Source organism: Mixophyes fleayi, chromosome 6 (assembly GCF_038048845.1).
Source record: "Mixophyes fleayi isolate aMixFle1 chromosome 6, aMixFle1.hap1, whole genome shotgun sequence".
Lineage (NCBI taxonomy): Eukaryota > Metazoa > Chordata > Amphibia > Anura > Limnodynastidae > Mixophyes > Mixophyes fleayi.
Genome location: NC_134407.1, coordinates 46,169,338 through 46,191,794, shown reverse-complemented (window position 1 = coordinate 46,191,794; position 22,457 = coordinate 46,169,338). Strand labels below are relative to the sequence as shown.

General features: G+C 41.5%; 1 protein-coding gene across 2 annotated transcripts in view; it reads right to left on the bottom strand.

Moving 5' to 3' along the window:
- PAPSS2 (3'-phosphoadenosine 5'-phosphosulfate synthase 2) overlaps positions 1 to 21,800 on the bottom strand; it is a 64,856-nt gene extending 43,056 nt beyond the window's left edge. For both annotated transcript variants that reach the window (XM_075216383.1, XM_075216384.1), the window contains exon 1: positions 21,613 to 21,800. In XM_075216383.1, the coding sequence (XP_075072484.1) occupies positions 21,613 to 21,618 (6 nt within the window). In that variant the 5' untranslated portion in view covers positions 21,619 to 21,800. The remainder of the gene's footprint in view (positions 1 to 21,612) is intronic.
- Positions 21,801 to 22,457: the final 657 nt, after the last annotated feature.

Genomic DNA, 22,457 nt, shown 5'->3' with positions numbered 1-22,457 from the left:
CCCCATAACGATCCGGGAGGATGCCTACTCTTCCGGGAGGACTCCCAGAAATTCGGGAGCCTCTTGGAAATTCTAAGAGAGTAGAGACTGGGTTTCATACTGTACTTTCTATGGCATACATTTGTATATTCCTGTTGCACTTTTACAAATAGTTGCTCATCCGAGCTATGTAACAAAAACATTCAAACATATAAAAGTGAGACGTAATTAGGACAGCCCCAATGTATCACTATGCTCATGATTCATTTAATGTTAGCTCACATTTAGGATAAAATACTACAGAAGTTTGTAGGGGGCGGCTCATCTTTGTTGCTGAATACTAAATATATTCATAAACATAAAATTGTAAAGAATGGATGAAATTTGTATTAAAAAAAAAATGCAATACATTAATGATACTCTTCGGTAGGTGTTCCAGTTGCTATAGCTGTATTTATGATGTCACAGAACACATATTTGAATGGGTTGACCAGGTTGACATATGTAAATCTTTAGGGTGTGCAACCACTTTAGCAATAAAAAGTATGCTTGCTCTGCTATAACAAATATTGGACATTAACACCAACACCGCCTACAAAGCTATTGACTGAGGTTAACATCTAGGTAACAAGAGCAATTACCATTTTATAGATGACCCCATCACCCTAGTCTGCGCAGTGCAGTTTTTCAGCTGCCATTCCACATCCACACCACAAGGGGGAGCTGCCACTCAGTGGTCTTGCCGATGCATCGCACAATAGCTCTGGTGACATGGTCAAACATAAAAGAGAAGAAGCCATTCTACTCAGAGATCTTTATTTCTTGCATTTACCACTTAAAATAAATGCTCATGGTTTACTTTTCTTTAATTATAATTATAGGACCAACAGTTACAAGAAGCCCTTGCCTATCTCGTTAAGTTGGTTAGATAAACTCTCTAGCAGAACGTATCTACTGCTACCTGCAGGTATAGAATATTCTTAGTGGATAGGAAGGGCCAGTCTTACAGATATGTCCAGCACCCACTGCCGCGTCATCTGCCCCAGTGCCTCTGACATCCCTGTACAATAGTTACACTCTTGTTGAGTAGGAAGACTCTGCAGCTGGAGGTACGTTTAGATACATACTGCTCAAGAGTGTATCTAATCACCTAAATACGCTAGGGGGTGGGGGGGGAGATCAATTAGTAGAAATGACCATTTGTTTCATACTGGTATAACTAAGGAGAATTTCAAAGAAGGCCATGAAGATGGACATTTCCTTTAATTACATGTGTGGAAAATACTCTAATGTTTGCTAGGCCAAGCTAAATAGAGGTATCATTGACTCCAATGGTACAGTTCCAATACAGGCCTAATTAATAATATTATTATTTATTATTATTAGTAAAAAGTCTGCACTGCCCATACAATGACAGAGCACTGTTGTACAGTAAGAGTTTTAAATAAAATTATAGGGATGTTTATGTGTGGTTATCATGCTACCTTTATATGTCCTTTGGGGCATGCCGTGCTTTTATACTTTTTAAATCGTATTTGCATTCAGTACTCAGCAAAGCAAATAAGGGCTCAGAATAATGTGTGACATGTCAGAAGAATATTGCACACTTTATGACTTAGCTGACAAACACTATAATAGAGGTGCTGACGTAGACTAAACACCTATACCTTCCTCCTATTGCACCCATAAAAAGACGCTGCATTCTCTAGTGTAACCTGCAGCATGTAACAAATACCAATAGTTTAACAAAAGTTAACCCTTTCTATGCAACACAGAAATACAGGTGCACGTTACCCAAGCACCCAGCCATATCCAGTAACAAGACCAGAAAATTTATTTACTAAGAAGTAAAATTCAAAGACATAGGACGCTCTGCTCCAATTATATGCACAATATTGTCATAGCAGAAGTCATTTACCTGTCTTAGTGGTGGTTGTTTATTGGCCTAGTGGTGTCCCAGTTGCTAATGGCGTCTATGAAAACCAGTAATACTTCTCAACCATTACAGTCTAATTCAAACACAAAGTTACTGTGCAATCCAATATTTCATTTGAAAAATAAACACAAATGAAACATGTTACATATAGTAAAAATAAGAAAAGCATTAGCTGGAAAAAAAACTGTAGAAAAGGAAAAATGGACTATTTAATAAAATTTAGCAATTAATGGACATTCTGTAACCCAAACCAACCAAATATTAGCTTTTATGTGTCAGACTGCTAAAAGCTACTATGTTACTGTTACAGTTATAAATTAGTTGTCATTGTTACCTATGGCAAATTGGGTTGATACTGAATTGTGAACTGTTCATTTATCTTATTGTAAATAAACAAGATATGATATTCACTGACATGGGAGTATATTTTATTTAATTAAGCACATAGCAGGAAAATCATTTTCTTTCACGTGAAGTCATTTCCACTACAACGTCCTTTTAAACGGTTTCACACTCCCATAGTTCTAATAAAAACGTGAATATCACCTTAATTTGCCTTTTGCAGCTCAATATCAATGTGTGACAGTGGTTAACATTTCCTGACGGGTACAAGGCCTCTATAGAACATATTCCATATCTCCATCCATGTTGTATGCCTTTGAGAACCATGGTTTATAAATATGTGCTGCAAATTAATGCAAGGCAAGGTTTACTTTCAGAGGAGGGGGAACTACCGGCAGCAGAATCCCCACAACAAACAGACCTATTCATAAAACTATGGCTTGGCATATTTCCAGGCCTGGTCTCAGCTGCAGGCTTCTGAGTGAAAACTCAAAGGTCCTTTATGTAAGTGCAATGTGAAGGCTTCACTGTAAACCTGAGCACTGCTTTATGAAGTGCCTCTCTGATAGACAACCTAGAAGGGTCCGCTGGACATTTGCCTTTCAGCATTGAAGAAATTCAATAGCTCTGTGTCCATGGGAACAAGCCATGCAGTGTACACCAGTCACACTGACTTCATCATAACACACCAAATTTCCAACCAGATCTCATACCATCAGGGTGGAGCTGCCAGTTTTCATAGTGTAATGTTACCGGCCCATCTTTAATTTTAGCCGTAGGCTTACCACACCTATTATATGTTATCGGTATTGTATAGTTGCCAAATTTTAATTATGTCCAAAGACAGCCCCAGTTTTTAATGACATCTCCCTGTTTTTTTAATATTGAACAATGTACAAAACATTCCTCTCTTTCTGCATCATTTATTTTTCCAGGGGACTGTAATACTTATTGAGTGTATGTATTTAAAAGTGCAAAACAGCATGTTGTAATCTATTTCAGTAAACATGACATGATGGTGATTGTAGTGCTCCAATGTCTGCCGAGAGGTATCACATGGGACTTGATTCTCTGGCTTAGCAGCTAAGTGACCCTGGAAACTATTGTAAAATGCCAGTATCCATGTTTAAGGGCTTTTAGACAGTAATCTGAATAAGCAAAACTATAATCTCAGCTCTATTTTATTAACATGAATCCAAACTAGGTAGAAGGTCAAGGAAATAATTTCACAATAATCCATACTTACCAACTTTGAATAGTTGGTCTCCGGGAGCCTGTCATGGGAGGTGGGCGTGATGGGGGCGGGGTCCAAAATGTGTGTCATTTTGGACCCGCCCCCCGTGACGTCATGACGCAAACCGCCGCGATTCCCCGGGAAACGCGATGTTTGGGAGCTAATTCTGCCCACTTCACTAGGAAGTGGGGCACTTCCTAGTGAAGCGGGCAGAATTCGGGAGATTGCCACACTCACCCGGGAGTCCAGGAGACTCTCGCAAAATGCGGGAGTCTCCCGGACATTCCGGGAGAGTTGGCAAGTATGCAATAATCATGTTTATTTAATGTTCTTTCTTCAGCTACTTCAAATGTTGTGGGATAACTCTTAAGTGTTAAAGTGACATGTCGTTTTGTTTAAAGTCTGCTATTCAGATTATCTCTCACATTTCTGTAAATCCAAGCAGGGGCATCAAGAGGGGGGCGGATACTGATTACCGGGGCCCCGGGTATGCCAGGGGGCCCAGCCCGCACTGCAGACTAGCAAGTTTTTTTATATTTTTTTCTGCTGCTCTTTTTTTTTCCTGTGAAGAGGGGAAGGGGGGGTGTTGACAGGCAGTCTATGCGATCCCTGCCTGAGCTGTCAAGTCATGTTCCTGTGTGCAGTGTAGTGGAGAAAGAGGTAATAGAAAGGGGTAATGTGATGGGGAGGGGGTATGAGTTATTAAAGCTGCTGGGCATAGAGGGGCATGTGTGTGTAAAGCATGTGGACAGAGTGGGTATGTGTGTGTGTGTGTGTGTGTGTGTGTGTGTATGTAAAGCATGTGGACAGAGTGGGTATGTGTGTGTAAAGCAAGTGGGCAGAGTGGGTATGTGTGTGTAGAGCATGTGGGCAGAGTGGGTATGTGTGTGTAAAGCATGTGGACAGAGTGGGTATGTGTGTGTAAAGCATGTGGACAGAGTGGGTATGTGTGTGTAAAGCATGTGGGCAGAGTGGGTATGTGTGTGTAAAGCATGTGGGCAGAGTGGGTATGTGTGTGTGTGTAAAGCATGTGGGCAGAGTGGGTATGTCAGTGTAAAGCATGTGAGCAGAGTGGATATGTCTGTGTAGAGCATGTGGACAGAGTGGGTATGTGTGTGTAAAGCATGAGGACAGAGTGGGTATGTGTGTGTAAATCATGAGGACAGAGTGGGTATGTGTATGTAAAGCATGAGGACAGAGTGGGTATGTGTATGTAAAGCATGAGGACAGAGTGGGTATGTGCGTGTAAAGCATGTGGACAGAGTGGGTATGTGTGTATAAAGCACGAGGACAGCGTGGGTATGTGTGTGTGTGTGTGTGTGTGTGTGTGTATAAAGCATGTGGACAGAGTAGGTATGTGTGTATAAAGCATGAGGACAGAGTGGGTATGTGTGTGTAAAGCATGAGGACAGAGTGGGTATGTGTCTGTGTAAAGTATGTGGACAGAGTGGGTATGTGTATGTAAAGCATGAGGACAGAGTGGGTATGTGTGTGTAAAGCATGTGGGCAGAGTGGGTATGTGTGTGTAAAGCATGTGGGCAGAGTGGGTATGTGTGTGTAAAGCATGTGGGCAGAGTGGGTATGTGTGTATAAAGCATGTGGGCAGAGTGGGTATGTGTGTGTAAAGCATGTGGGCAGAGTGGGTATGTGTGTGTAAAGCATGTGGGCAGAGTTGGTATGTGTGTGTGTAAAGCATGTGGGCAGAGTGGGTATGTCAGTGTAAAGCATGTGAGCAGAGTGGGTATGTCTGTGTAGAGCATGTGGACAGAGTGGGTATGTGTGTGTAAAGCATGAGGACAGAGTGGGTATGTGTGTGTAAAGCATGAGGACAGAGTGGGTATGTGTGTGTAAAGCATGAGGACAGAGTGGGTATGTGTATGTAAAGCATGAGGACAGAGTGGGTATGTGTGTGTAAAGCATGAGGACAGAGTGGGTATGTGTGTAAAGCATGTGGACAGAGTGGGTATGTGTGTATAAAGCACGAGGACAGAGTGGGTATGTGTGTGTGTGTGTGTGTATAAAGCATGTGGACAGAGTGGGTATGTGTGTATAAAGCATGTGGACAGAGTGGGTATGTGTGTGTAAAGCATGAGGACAGAGTGGGTATGTGTCTGTGTAAAGTATGTGGACAGAGTGGGTATGTGTATGTAAAGCATGAGGAAAGAGTGGGTATGTGTGTGTAAAGCATGAGGACAGAGTGGGTATGTGTATGTAAAGCATGAGGACAGAGTGGGTATGTGTGTGTAAAGCATGAGGACAGAGTGGGTATGTGTATGTAAAGCATGAGGACAGAGTGGGTATGTGTGTGTAAAGCATGAGGACAGAGTGGGTATGTGTGTAAAGCATGTGGACAGAGTGGGTATGTCAGTGTAAAGCATGTGAGCAGAGTGGGTATGTCTGTGTAGAGCATGTGGACAGAGTGGGTATGTGTGTGTAAAGCATGAGGACAGAGTGGGTATGTGTGTGTAAAGCATGAGGACAGAGTGGGTATGTGTATGTAAAGCATGAGGACAGAGTGGGTATGTGTGTGTAAAGCATGAGGACAGAGTGGGTATGTGTGTAAAGCATGTGGACAGAGTGGGTATGTGTGTATAAAGCACGAGGACAGAGTGGGTATGTGTGTGTGTGTGTGTGTGTGTGTGTGTGTGTATAAAGCATGTGGACAGAGTGGGTATGTGTGTATAAAGCATGTGGACAGAGTGGGTATGTGTGTGTAAAGCATGAGGACAGAGTGGGTATGTGTCTGTGTAAAGTATGTGGACAGAGTGGGTATGTGTATGTAAAGCATGAGGAAAGAGTGGGTATGTGTGTGTGTAAAGCATGTGGACAGAGTGGGTATGTGTGTATAAAGCATGTGCATAGAGTGGGTATGTGTGTGTGTGTGTGTGTGTGTGTGTGTGTGTGTGTGTGTGTGTGTGTGTGTGTAAAGCATGTGGACAGAGTGGGTATGTGTGTGTGTGTAAAGCATGTGGACAGAGTGGGTATGTGTCTGTAAAGCATGAGGGCCGAGTGGCTATGTGTGTGTAAATCATGTGGTCAGAGTGGGTATGTGTGTGTAAAGCATGTGGGCAGAGTGGGTATGTGTGTGTAAAGCATGTGGACAGAGTGGGTATGTGTGTGTGTGTAAAGCATGTGGGCAGAGTGGGTATGTGTGTGTAAAGCATGTGGGCAGAGTGGGTATGTGTGTGTAAAGCATGTGGACAGAGTGGGTATGTGTGTGTAAAGCATGTGGGCAGAGTGGGTATGTGTGTGTAAAGCATGTGGACATAGTGGGTATGTGTGTGTAAAGCATGTGGACAGAGTGGGTATGTGTGTGTAAAGCGTGTGGACAGAGTGGGTATGTGTGTGTAAAGCATGTGGGCAGAGTGGGTATGTGTGTGTAAAGCATGTGGACAGAGTGGGTATGTGTGTGTAAAGCATGTGGACAGAGTGGGTATGTGTGTGTAAAGCATGTGGACAGAGTGGGTATGTGTGTGTAAAGCATGTGGGCAGAGTGGGTATGTGTGTGTAAAGCATGTGGGCAGAGTGGGTATGTGTGTGTAAAGCATGTGGACAGAGTGGGTATGTGTGTGTAAAGCATGTGGACAGAGTGGGTATGTGTGTGTAAAGCATGTGGACAGAGTGGGTATGTGTGATTAAAGCTGCTGGGAGTCCTGTAGCACCAAATGATTGTATCCTCTAAAGAGGATATATTAAATTATTCCTTGCCTTGCGCTTTTCACCTCCTAGGCCCGCCCCCAATGACACAGCCACACCTCCAATGGTATGTGTGGCAGCACATATAAATGGAGGTGTACCAATATCCTTCTAGTTGACTATAGGGGGGCCCCGAGAAGTTGCTGTACCGGGGCCCAAAATTTCTCTTGGCGGCCCTGAATATTTGATTTTCAAGAAAGCACTATTGTTTTTGAAATGAAAAACAAAAAGGGAATCTTGCTTTTTTACATATTGAAGTAGCGTTACAGTGACTATAAAAAGAATTCACATTGGCATTTTTCACATTGTATTTTCTGACAGCTAGGAATCAAAATAGATTTGTTCATGATTTCTAACCAGTAATCAACACAAAATACTCTGTAATGGCAAATAAAAAATAACCCCAAAGCCTTTTCTTCATTTATTACAAATTAAAAATAAGACAATTAAATAAGTAGTTACCCATTGTGTCAACACTTGGTAGAAGCACCCATATATGCAGTTACAGCTATCAGGCTATCTGGTTACGTCTCTGCCAGCTCTGCTCATCTGTGCACTGCAGATTTCACCCATTATATGCAATATATATTAAGTTCCCTCAGGTTGGATGGTGATCATTGGAAAGGTGGTATAAGTGTGCTGGGTGCCCTCGGTGCCCCTCATCCTCAATCAATGGGACTGAGGTCTGGGCTTTGACTAGGTCACCCCAAGACACTGATTTTTGTATTAAAGCCATTGAAATGTTTGACTTTTACTGTATGTTTTGGGTCATTTTCTGGCTGGAATATAAATCTCACAACATTTAGGTTTTTTTGAAGAGTGCAGCAGGTTTATCTATATATTGCTCCATCTATTTTACCAACTATTTTGACAAGTTTTACAGTCCATGAAGAGAAGCAGCATCACATCACTATAGTATTATTGTCTTATCTCCATGCAGCACCGTAAGGTTAGTAATTTTGAGAGGATGTGCAGTGCTAGGCTTGGGCCAAATATAGCACATGGTGTTGAGGCCAAACAGTTCAATCTATGATCTCTTCAGACCATAAACCATTTCTCCACTTGGTTTGAGGGTATTCCACATTTTTTTTGGCAAATATTAGGCAAGCTTTTATGAGTTTTCATTAGTAATAGTTTTCCTTTTTTCCTATAAATCCGATTTGTGCTGTGCTCGGTCTGCTCAATATCCAACCTCTGCAATTGAGGACTGTAAATGTCATAATTGTCAAAGGCAATTTGGTGGCCTCCCTAATGGAAGCCCTCCTCGCACAAACGCTCATGTTTGAGGATGGCTTGTTCTAGATATAAATTACCGGTTTGTTATATTCTCTCTTTTTCTCTATGAAGGACATGACAGAGCATCTGGGGGATATCAAAAGTCTTTGAAATATTTTTAGACTCATCCCCCGATTTTTACTTTTATATAAAATTGTCTCATATCTCCATGGAATCTTCTTTGATCTTCACGATGAAGCTTTAAAGGGAAATGCACCAACTATGAGACCTCTCCAAGATAGATGTATTTATTTTTTAAATAAATTGAAACACTTTTATTGTACACTGATGGACTCCAATCAATTATGTGACCTCTGAAGACAACTGATCGCCCCAGGCGTAATTAATTATTGTATGTTTTTTAATTTTAATGCATTAAAATGTTTTAGAGGGGTTTTTTTTATACTAGAATATTTTGTGTTAATCAGTGGTAAGAATTCCCAAATAAATCCATTCTGAATCTATGATGCAAGAAAATAAAATGTTGAAAATGCAAAATGAATAATACGTGAATACTATTCACAAAATATTTGGTACAAGTTCATGTAACCTGACAATCCTTAGGTAACATGGGGGCATTATCCTTGCTTGAAATAACCCAGCCATTGTAAATAATGAAATCTGCCAGCTCACTCCAAGGGCACCAGGTTGTTAAATCTGTTTTATTCAAAAAGTTCAAAATATCAGTTTAAGCGAAAACAAAACCTAATATTCGGTGAGAGTAGTAAAAGTTCACAACTCTCTTGGATTAATAATTAGCCAACGTGCCTGATAAGATATAACATATAATAATTATTTTCAGCATTAGGTAAAAAAAACAATACAAAATAAACAAATAAGGATGATAACCTTGCAAAGGCAATTTAAGAAGTGCTTGTGGGAGAGGGAAGAATATATGTATATATATATATATATATATATATATATATATATATATATATATATATATATATATATAGAAACATTGGAATAAGAACAACTTTGTGTATAGATTCTTGGAAGAGCAAGGAGTGCTGCCCCCATGTGGTGATATAATATATATATATATATATATATATATATATATATACATACACATATATAATATAGTCCATGTAAAAGGCAGAAGCAGCACTTTCTGGGCTGGACTACAAGTATTGCCTTTTATTGCGCTTTATACATTTAATTACAACATGTAAGGGTTAATGGTGCAGTTACCACTTTTGTGTTATAAGATGTGATTGTTACAAAAACCCCACAATAAGTACAGTAGCTTATAATGGTAAAAGCACGACATATGAAGAGGGCACGGAGGCCACGACTAAGGCACACGTTCATTTTTAAGGGACATTTGGAATGTGGAATTAAACTTCATCTCCTTTTATACCATGGAAAGCGCTGCCTCTGTTTATCTCCTGAACAAGATATATAGGTAGTTTGGTTATTACTACACAACTAGAGAGTGTTAATTAATGGTGGCTTACTGACTTAGAATAGCAATACTGAAATTCTTTCATTATTTATTCATATATATGTCCAATGTGGCCGAACTACATGGGAGGGTCTGACAGGACTAGCCAGTCTGCAAACAGGATGAACGGCCGCATACCATGCAGGTACAATTAGTGTAGTCTGATGGAACAATTAGTGTAGTCAGATGGGACCAGGGGCGGATCTAGAATTTTTTTCTACCCCGGGCGATGTAGGGGGGGGGGGGATTTAAGCCCCACCCCCTTTCTAACTTGTAAGGCTGTTTAAAACACAATCAGAGCAGCCGGGCAGCACATTATCACTGCCGAACGGACCTGCACAGTGTGCAGCCGCCGGCAGCAAGCCCCTGCTAGGGGGGCGATTGCCCCGATCGCCCCCCCCCTGGATCCGCCACTGGATGGGACATTGCTTCATGTTCGAATGCATTGTTTCTGAACATCCATTATCATTGGAATTTTTCTAGCTCTAACAATGATCTGTAGATTTTTTTTCACTGTGACAAACAATATACTATGCTGATTAACGGAACTACAACTCATTACCACTCAGTAAAAACAGAAATGGATCTCAAAATAAAAATACATAACACAGGAGTTTGCATAATATTATTAATACTAGCTTAAAGTATTAAAGGGGAATAGGTATAAAGTGAGACAGCACTAAGAAAACCTGAATGTGTCACAGTAGAACTCCAAGTGCAGATTGATCTTATAACCTTGTACCATCTAAAACCTTTTGTTTCATCTATTAGTCTCCTTTTGTAATTGAACAATATTAGTTTACTAAAGCTGGGTACACACTACACGGTTTTCGTCCAATAATCGGCTCAAACAGCCGACATACGACCGCTCGTTCAAAAGTCGGGTCAGTGTGTGCAGTGACACGATGGTCGAAAGTCTGGCCAAATGGACGATTATCGCCTCATTTGGTTGGTCGTACCGTTTAATATTTTCGTTACAATCTCGTTTCCGCTGTGTAGTGTGTATAAACTTCCGACCGATCCACGACAGTGAGTACGAAATTACAGTCATGGCTCATGACAACATGGCTGTAAAAGTCGCTAAAGGGACGTCCGCTCTTCCCTTTATCGTCCTAAACAAGGCTAGTGTGTATGCAGTCCATGGACCGAGCGATCAGACCATCGGGCGCATGTAAAATCGCTCGGCATAAAAAGTTGGTCGAAATTTCTGTAGGGTGTACCCAGCTTTAGTCTCCTTTTGTAATTGAACAATATTAGTTTACTAAGCTCTCTAGCAATGTCCAGGGCATTGTCTTTATCCATATGTGTCTTATCAGATACCTACTGATGATCTCTACTATACAGAGCATTAGGAACCAGGAATAACTGCAGGCTAGATTTATTTGTGGTTATGTCATACCGCTTAGCATTATTATAAAGTTCCCATTTATAGTGTTCTGCATTTATTACTGTTCTTTTAAAAAACAATATTAGCAGAGATGCTACAGTCTAGACTTCCTTTGCTTAGACGTGAAAATGTAACATTGCAAACATGCTTCTAATACATCAGAATTAACACTCTACTGCAGTAAAATAATTAAAGAAATCAATTTGTAGGACACATACCATGACTTCCTCTGTGCACGTTAATCATATGACAAACAGAGCCATGTGTATAGATAAGCCAAAGGAAATGGTTTCATGTACATCTGTGGAACAGATTGCTTAAGCTGGGTACACACTACAGAAATTTCAACCAACTTTTTATGCCGAGCGATTTTACATGCGATCGATGGTCCGATCGCTCGGTCCATGGACTGCATACACACTAGCCTTGTTTAGGACGATAAAGGGAAGAGCGGACGTCCCTTTAGCAACTTTTTACAGCCATGTTGTCGTGAGCAATGACTGTAATTTCGTACTCACTGTTGTGGATCGGTTGGAAGTTTATACACACTACACAACGGAAACGAGATTGGACCGAAAATATTAAACGGTACGACCAACCAAATGAGGCGACAATCGTCCATTTGGGCAGACTTTCGACCATCGTGTCACTGCACACACTGACCCGACTTTTGAACGAGCGGTCGTATGTCGGCTGTTTGAGCCGATTATTGGATAAAAACTGTGAAGTGTGTACCCAGCTTTACAAACCCCAAAATGAAGTTCTTGATATAAGCACTGCATCCAAAAAGCTTGATGGGAATTGTATTTCATCCACCAATACATCAACATATATGCAAATTATAGGATTTATTATGATATTTTTATTAATCCAATAAATGACACTTAATATATTTTGTAATTATTGTTACTTTGTCATTTTGTATTGTTATATAAATGCTGCATGTGGACAGACAGGTTTCTTTGTCAGATGAGGATCTGTGCACTCTTATCTCGGTCAAGCTGGTGAAAAGATAGTTCAAATGTGTCTATTTCAGCACAATTCGAGGTTTCCACTACACTTTTCTCACAATGCAAACAAAATACTTTTTTTTTTCAGATGAGTCATGTAACTGTTTATTTTACTAGATTATTTAATAGCATCACTGGGATTGGTTACTTAAGCTGGGTACACACTACAGGGTTTTTGTCCAATAATCGGGTCAACCAGCCAACATACGACTGCTCGTGCGAAAGTGGGGTCAGTGTGTGTAGTGACACGATGGTCGAAAGTCTGCCCAAATGGACGATTGTCACCTCATTTGGTTGGTCGTACCGTTTAATATTTTCGTTCCAATCTCCTTTCTGTTGTGTAGTGTGTAGAAACTTCCGACCGATCCACGGCAGTGAGTACGAAATTACAATCATTGCTCACGACAACATGGCTGTAAAAAGTCGCTAACGGGACAGCTGCTCTTCCCTTTATTGTCTATAACAAGGCTAGTGTGTATGCAGTCCATGGACCGAGCGATCGGACCATCGATCGGATGTAAAATCGATCGGCATAAAAAGTTGGTGGAAAATTCTGTAGTGTGTACCCAGCTTACCTCTGCACCTGTAGACTAAAGACACTCTAAACACTGTGTACATATTGGGAATGCTAGTTAACCTCTTCATATTCAGAGGGCTCTCTTCACAACAGACCAAATTTTATTTTTGGCAATCCACTACCCAGCATTCCCCTGCCGCTGAATGCCACCATTAAGAGCAATGTCCCCAGCATTGTCCAGCGGGTGGAAATATTGCCTCAGACTTATACAGCTACCCTCCCATGGTAAGTCTACTGTAGCGGGTGAGCAAGTGGTTAACAAGTGGCACAAGTATATTAACATGACTATATAACATGTATTTTATGACTTGTATTGTGTTCACTTAATTCATGTTCTCTTTGAAACACCTCTTCTAAGACTGGCGTTAATCAATCTCAAGTGTCACGTCTGTCAAACATGCAGCCGTACCTGGCACTTGATGTTGTGGTTGGGTGCCAATGGCGGATACAGTAAGTGCAAGTTAATGGAGCATGCAGTGTCCTGACTGTAAGCACAACTGCCAGACAGTATAGAGTTATTGGAACCAGGGCCGCTATCAGGAGAGTGCAGTGAGTTGCGCAGTATGGACCCCAACTGTACTGGGCCCCAAACATATTTATTAGGGGAGGAAACTTCAGTGAATTAAGGGACATGGTGTGCTCCTTTTCTAGGCAACGGCTGCTTATGAGAGATGGGAGGAGGCCTCCGCTCTGAATTATAGGATGTGGTCGAGGACCCCATTGTAGGAAAGCCATCCACCTCCACTGCTTATATGTGGGGGCACCACAGCTGGCACCACTTGCTAGAACCTGAGATGGGGAGTGGTTGGAGAAAACAGGGGTGGGGTGGGGGGGGGGGGCGAGAGCGGGAGGGGGGGCAAGAAACCAAATGTTGGGAAGAAGATAATTAAAAAATGGGGTGGGGTAAGAGAAGGAAGGAGGGGGACCCTATCTGCTACATTTGTACTGGGCCCCGCAGGTACTGGTGGAAACCAGATTGGAATCAATAGTTCCCATCCCAATGCCAATATACAGACTATTACTAGCATTAGTAAAATCATGATTTTTATTGCCGGCGAGTAAAGGTTCTAATGCTTTCAGTTAACAGGAAGGTTACAATGATCTGTCTGGGTCACAACTCACGCAATGGGAAAAAATAATGAAGTTATGAAAGGCTTTTCTAACCATCCGATTACACATATTTCTATTAGCAGCAGTAAAAGCACTATAAGGACCTTCATATACAGTATATTTCTATGTTCAGCTTTGTCCTTTGTACTGCACTAATCTTTTATAAGTACTAGGTTTTAATTTGCCTGTTCTGTAGTTACTGCTCTTTAATGCCAAGTATGATGTATGAAAGACAGACAGTCTTTCTGTGAAACCATGTCAGTGACTAACATTTCTCTAAGACCCACCTTGTCTGAGCTCGGCTCTGAGGTTCATACAACATCATCCATGGAATGTTACCAGCAGAGTCTTAGTAATAGATGCAAAGATCAACATTCCAATATAAATTCTGATCATCTAGGGTTAAATGTATCAATGTCCGGATTCTTCAACTCCGGCGTGTTCAGCATCTTCGGCGATTAAATTTAAAGCGGCGCTGCATTGTAAAGGGAATCTTCCCTTTAGACTTAAAGATACAACTGGAATAGTAAATAGCAAGCTTCATTTGTTAGGTAAAAGATTTCTTTAATAAACAGACACTACAGCTTGTTTCCAGTCTAAGGATGTAAGACTATATTCTTGTCTATAGGGGATTTTCATACTTCAACATACCACCTATTACTGACACGCTAACCCCACCTACTAACATACTATACTAGCTCATAAGAGAAAAGCATTTGGCAGTGTTAATGGAAATACACAGCAGTTTTAAGAAAACAATAAAGTATGTGCTGCAATTAAAAGTAAAAAAAGTAAATGCGTTTCAGAAGATATTAAATTGTTTGTGATGTTTTCTTCAAATATGTATTTGGGTTTACACGTTTACCCATTATCCACAGCATTTGGACTCCAGTAAACTTAGAAGATAGACTTCTAAAAAACAAAATGTGCAGCACAAGTGACTACCTTTAGCTTACCAGATCTCACAGAGATAGACCCTGACTTTCAATAACTGAATAGAAGAAAGAAAAAAGAAAAAAGCATAAAGAAGCAATATTATAGTAACCAAAATGTTATAACATAATCCAAACAAAGGATTTTCTCACTGGTGACTTGAAAATTACACATATATACTCAGAGATATAGGAGTCAGATGAGTCATTACTTTTACTATCTTAATGACTTCTCTGGGAGTGGTTACTAACACTAAAGAAACACTAAACTCGTATGCACTTTGCTACTTTATAGACATACAAACCTATTACTTAGAAGTATCCAGATCGCTTTGGAGAGACACAGAGTTTTACATCTCATCTACTGAGTTCCGGGCACCCAGGCCTCAACACTTTTAGCCCACTAATACCCCATTCATACTGCCTCAAAAACCTGGGATTTTGCTGGGGCAAGCCCACACGACTCGGGTTTAGGTGCAGTATGAATGGTGTTAGTGAAAATTTCCAGGTCTGAAAACCCTGGATTTAGACCCGGGGCTTTTGGTGGGGTAATTCACGTGTCGGCCCTGGTTAGCTTGCAGTATGAATGGTGAGACCCGGGTTTTTCAACCCGGGTCTCACAAGAAAGAAGCTGATTGGGTGTCTGGGATGCTGGAGGATGACGTCATCGTTATGCTCCTGCAGAAGAGAAGGAGAAGCTGAGCGTAGCAGACAGCACAGTGTTAGCAGCTGCATCAAGCTCTCATTTGCTGTATAAAACAGCAAATAAACGCATAAAACATTAACTTCGGGCTACACAAAAGTGACTCGTCGGCCATGACTAAAGCAATGCTGTGAACAGTCACCACCCACTTTGACCTCATCTTTGCGTGCAAAAAAAACCAGTCCCCTTTAAATGAGCTCAGTGTTTTTCAGCCAATGAAATTTCCTCTTGTGATGACTCATACTTATTGCCGGCACAGACCCGTGTTCAGTATGAATGGGGTCCTAGGTGCACTGTGAACGGGGTCTCTGAGCTGGGGCACACTGTGCCTCGGCAAAAACCCGGCTTGAAAAATCTGGGAGATTGCAGGGGCGGCAGTATGAAAGTTGTATAAGCGGACACACTGCTACCAAGTCCCTCTATCCTATGGGCGGGGACGTATGGAATACAGCATATGTTCAGAGTTTACAAGTCTTGAAAAAAATTAAACCAAATATTCCAGACATCATCTATGGGAAGGATTTAATTTACAGCGAAGTCCCGTCAGAGCCTCACACAATGAAGTTCTATGAAGTGCGAGTAAAAATCAGCCAAGTTTTACTTACTGTAATTCCAAGAAGCGCGATAGGACTTCTCTAATAATTGGATTTCCCCCTAAGTGCGGGGCCAAAACAACCAGCAATGTCCACTGAAATCAATCAGTATCAATCTCCTTTTTATTGGGCATTAAATCTATCTAGCCAATGACAGCAGTCTGTCTGCATGGTTATTGGACAATCTGGATGATTAGGCCTCAGGTGATCCAGCCAATCTGCCTTATCTCTGAAACCCCAAATTTATGGGACAATCCCACTCCACTAAGAGCAGACCCAGGTCTAATCAATTATTGATCAAACCAAGCCAGATCTCCAAGCATGCTGACAGAGCCAGGTTGGAGCAAGAGAATTTAAATCAACTGAAACCTATAAAGTTACCCTAAAAAGTTAGATCTTAGGAGTCAGTTTATAGGCACTGTGGCAAACTGCCTCTATATATAGATACACACATACACATACATACAGACTATGGGGCATATTCAATTAGGATTCTGGTCTGCCGTACCGAGCGTTACCGCGAAACATGTGCAATATTGCCGGTCCCGCATTAATGTGGATCTTCATACGCAACCCTATGGGGTGGGAACAAAAATCCACGTTATGCGGTACCGTGGATTAACTTCGCGGCCTGTTCCGGCCGCCTGTCCCGCGGCCGGAACAGGGGCCTGATTCATTCTCTCTCTCGGCCTCTCTGGTTCCGTCCATGCCTGGTTCTGCTCCTACCTTGCTAACCGCTCCTTCTCTGTCTCCATGTCTGGCTCTACCTCCACCCCCTCCCCTCTCTCGGTAGGAGTCCCCCAGGGCTCTGTCCTCGGCCCCCTACTCTTTTTGCTCTACACATCCTCCCTCGGTGCCCTTATCTCCTCCTTTGGTCTTCAGTATCACCTTTATGCTGACGACATTCAACTTTACATTTCTTCTCCTGATCTCTCTCCCTCCCTCCTCTCTCGGGTATCTGACTGCCTCTCTGCCATCTCCGCCTGGATGTCCTCACGCTTTCTCAAAATTAACATCTCTAAAACCGAACTCATTGTCTTTCCTCCCCCTAGACTCCCCTCCCACCACAACCTCTCTATCGTTGTTAATAACACCACCATCTCCTCTGTCATCCAACTCCGCTGCCTGGGTGTCACCCTCGACTCATCTCTCTCTTTTGCCCCCCATGTCCAATCCCTTGCTCAAGCCTGTCGCTTCCAGCTGCGCAACATCGCCCGCATCCGACACTTCCTCTCACAAGACACCACCAAAATCATCATCCACGCACTCATCATCTCCCGCCTCGACTACTGCAACCTTCTCCTCATTGGCCTCATCCTCTCACATCTCGCCCCTCTCCGCTCTGTACTCAATGCGGCTGCTAGACTCATCTTTCTCTCACGCCGCTCCTCCTCTGCCTCCCCTCTCTGCCATGCCTTACACTGGCTCCCCATCCCCTACAGAATCCTCTTCAAACTCCTTATCACCACTTACAAGGCTCTCTCCCTGTCTACTGCTCCCTATATCGCCAACCTCCTCACCATTCACACTCCTGCCCGGTCCCTGCGCTCTGCTAATGACCGTCGCCTCTCCTCCACTCTAATTACCACTTCCCACTCCAGAATCCAAGACTTCGCCCGAGCTGCCCCACTGCACTGGAAGGACCTCCCTCATTCCATCCGTCTCGCTCCCAATCTGTGCTCCTTCAAACAAGCACTTAAAACTCACCTGTTCCTCAAAGCTTATCAACCGTCCACTTAACTCCTCATCTACTCTGCTCGCTATTCCCTCACTCCCCTGGCATCACCAGCTCCCTCTCGTGTCTGATTTGTCCACCCTCCCTTAGGATGTAAGCTCTTATGAGCAGGGCCCCTCTTCCCCCGTGTCTCCATACCTGTTCTTCTGCTCTGTCCTTACTCCTTATGGCTGTCCTGGAGTTACTGAAGCATTGGTACTTTGTGTTTATCGTTCTGTACTGTTTAACCCTGTACGGTCTACTGTTTGTACTATGTACGGCGCTGCGGAAACCTTGTGGCGCCCAACAAATAAATGATAATAATAATAATAATTAAGGATCTTAACTTAAGAAACTTCTTATTTGCGTCTCCTGGACAAAACCATGTTACAATGCAAGGGGTTCAAATTAGTATTCTGTTTTGCACATAAGTTAAATACTCACTTTTTTTTCATGTAGCACACAAATACTTGATAGCTTATTTGTACACTGACATTTAAAGTTGATATTTGTGTGCTACATGAAAAAACAGTCAGTATTTAACTTATGTGCAAAACAGAAAACTAATTTGCACCCCTGGCATTGTAACATGGTTTTGTCCAGGAGAGTGAAATAAGAAGTTTCTCAAGTTAAGATCCTTAATGAATCAGGCCCTAGAGCTTCAAGGCACAAGATAATGTTTTGCAATTAACTTGATTTATGACAAGCTATTAATATACAGTATAAGCTAATCAAAAATCTCTCAGAAGATAGTATGAACTCTTCACTTTATCTTTACCCACAATGACCCATTCATAAAGCATCTCAGACTATTAACACCTCAGATAAGTGCTTTTTATTCCCCCCTCCTATACATTATCCTTATTAAAGCTGTCAGATCTGATAGTCAAGTGCACAGTTCACTTTCCCTTACTGCAGAATAATCAACTCCCAACTGTCTATGAATTAAACACACAATATTGAACAACATATTATAATGTTAGACTGCTCTGTGTGTCTGCGGAGATAACAGAAATGAACAAGATACAAAAGAATGTAAACAAACTACTGAAGGCACATATGTGACGCAATGCACTACTGTACTTTTGCACAATTTTAGGAACAGAAAGTCCTAGTGATACATGTTTCCCAAAGATCAAAGACTCACCCTATATTATTGCTTACAAAAATAAGGTTGTAGGTACCGTATATACTCGTGTATAAGCCGAGTTTTTCAGCACATTTTTGTATGCTGAAAAAGCCTTCTCGGCTTATACACGGGTGAACTAACCTGGTGTCCGGTCCCTGAGCTCCTATCTTCCGCAGTGGAGCGCATGTGCGTTCCACTGACAGGAAGTTCGGCATTTGGAACGCAAATGCCGAACTTCCTGTCAGTGGAACGCACTGCGGGGTAAGTGAAAGGCTGTCTCGCTGTCTCGCTGTCTCTCTCGCTGTCTCTCTCGCTGTCTCGCTGTTTTGCTGTCTCTCTCGCTGTCTCGCTGTCTCGCTGTCTCTCTCGCTGTCTCGCTGTCTCGCTGTCTCCTTGTAAAGTATATTTGTTGCGCTGGTCAGGAAACAGTGTAGCTTTATATTAAGTTGGTGCACATTGTAAAATAGGGCAGCTAATAGGTCCATGAAAATATTGTGCCAAATATACAGCGCTGGTAAAGTAAAAGGTTAAAGTGTGGACTATTTGCAAGCCATCACATCTCCATTAAAATATATGGAAGACATGTAGTGCATGTTCATTTAAGATAAATAGACTAATGCATACAAGACCATTCACAATTATCCTTGGAATGCCTGGTTTTTGGGAGTGTGAGTAAAACGAGAATGAATGGCACATAAATATTTAAAGTCCTCTAATATGGACTTTAATAGACCTACAAAAGATCTGGTGAGAATCCCTATATAAATGTTTGAGTTATTACATCATTTTTTAAGACTGTGATTATCCTGAGTGTTTAAAACTCTGACTGAAATGACAGTAATTAAACAGAAGTGAGCTTTTGAAGAAAAAAAAATTACCAGTAGCTGCTGCATTTCCCACCCTAGGCTTATACTCGAGTCAATAAGTTTTCCCAGTTTTTGGTGGTAAAATTAGGTGCCTCGGCTTATATTCGGGTCGACTTATACTCGAGTATATACGGTAACTTAAAAGTATCAAACCTGGATTAAAAAGAAAAAAGTAAACTAAAATCAAAGTAATATTTGTATGCTGCTCCCTGAACAGAGCTGCCCTAGATACAGACATAGTTTGTATACATGGTAATAACAGTCCTGAGTAAATTAGAATTAATCAGACAGGGGATTGCAGTAACTAACATACACAAAACATACATGTCAAACACAGAAAACGATGTACTGGACATTCCTCCGCAATGTCAATTTAGTGTGCTGGAATTAAACATCACTTAGTCTATTTTATTGAGCATGGAACAATGGAAAGGTTTAAAGCTATTTAGATTGCTGTGAGTTTGTTTATTTGGAAACTAATAAAGCATACATTATCAATTATATATATACTTTTTTTTATTTATTTATTTTTTTTTAAAAAAAGTTATCTTGTATTTATTTTGAAAACATTTAGATTTTGTTCCTTAGAAGGGTTTTCATGTCAGGCTCTAACAGCAGGATATGACAGCTACCACTTGCATATGAAGCAATTGCATTAATGTAATTAATGACTATTTATAACATGATAATTGTCTTGAAGAAAAGAATTAACAGTAATGAGAACATGTAGTCAATCATAATATTATAGGAATATATTTGCTTACAGTCAATGACACTAGCAAGCAGTCTAACATCATATACTGTATACTGGCTGGTAAACTTAAGCCTCAGGGGTGAGATGTGGCTCAGCAGCCTATTGGGAAAAAAATACAGGTAGACCAGTGACCCAGCCCAAGTTAACCCACTATGGGACCAGTCTGGGTGGCACATGCCGTCCCCCCCCCCCCCCCCCCCCTAGCCCTTGTGCCCACCTATGCTGCTGGATGCCTGCCTCTTATACATTGGGAAACAACTGCTATGTTGTTATTAGTTTGATTGTCAATATGTGCTAGTGAACATGCATTCCTGAGCACCCTACCTGAATACGATGGAGATGCCACAGGAGTTGCTGTATGAAACCATGTATGTACTGCCTGAAATATTGTACTTCCTACACTTACCTATGTTGTCATTTCTGTAACACAAAAGCGTAAAAAAAAACTTTGCGAAATAGGACAGTAATGACCACATGACCAGCGTTACAAACTATCATGTTCCTCAATGAATGGATTGGATACACTTAAAGTAAATGGAATACTAAACTAACAAGACAGACACTGAACCACTGATGAGCTGAGTTACAGCTCAAGTTGCTGGAGAAAATACAGACAATTGCACAGCTTCTGCAGAAGACCTTGGTGTCAGAAGAATCAGAACTGTCAATCACCAGCTTTATACATTCATCGCCCTCTTTAAAGATAAATGTTAATTTCAAAGCAGCAGTTCTGCTGCCCAGGAATGTTATATTCTCTAGCGTACAACAAGATGATTCGTCTGGTTCTTACTTCCGATCATAAGATCAAGGTCCCAAAAGAGATGATTAAAAGAATGCGCAGAATGTATTGTAGTTGTTCATTCATGAACTAACAAGGGGATGATCGGGGAAGCAGTAATACAACATTTAAAAAAAAGTTCCCTACCGTCATAATGGCAGGAGCAGGATTGGTGTGATTGCTGGAGACACGGCGCAAGCCAGTAGCAAAGCTGAGCGAGAGTGCACTCCCTTAGCACGGGAAGGAGGTATTAAAGGGCTAAGGAGACACGTAGCAAAGTCCCAGGACCAACCTTTCGCCTCCTCTCCTCTGGTCCCCGCCCCTAGATTAACCATTCCTGGTCAGGGTGACTGGGCAAGAAAGCCGGGGGTACTGACAAGGGCCGGCACCACTGATGGGTGGAGGCTGCTGATTCTCTTTCGTCCAGACCCTGTCTCCTCCCTTACAGTGTTAGCCCTTCCTCTCTATACATACCATAGTAAAACTAGCCTGGCAGTGACTTGTACTCAGTGTCAATTCTAAAGTGTGCTTAAAGGTCACATAAATGTAATCGGGATGGGTGGTAGTACAGAAATATAAAGTTCATTGTACGCTTACTCTTTAACCAACTCAAAATGCACTTTAACCTAAATTATCGATTATACATTATGTGTTACAATCACAAAAGAACACAATTTAACGAGAGATACTAAAAAGAATGACAGCTCCAGTCTGCTAAATGGAATTCCAATTGACTATAATGAAAGCAAATTGAATTTTTATGTATATTTTTAAAAAATCTTACACCTATGAATTATGTTCTTACACAAACTTATTGCTAAGAAACGTGGGGGTCTCCCATTGACCTCCTCGTAGCTCTTCCATTGTCCACTTGTAATTGGCTGTCTGTGAATGCTGCTCTGACAACGATGGGGATTTTGTCCATCTGTAAGAAAAACTTTTCTTTTTTCGTACATAAGTTGTTTCTGCTGCAGTAGAGAGGTTGTAGTAGT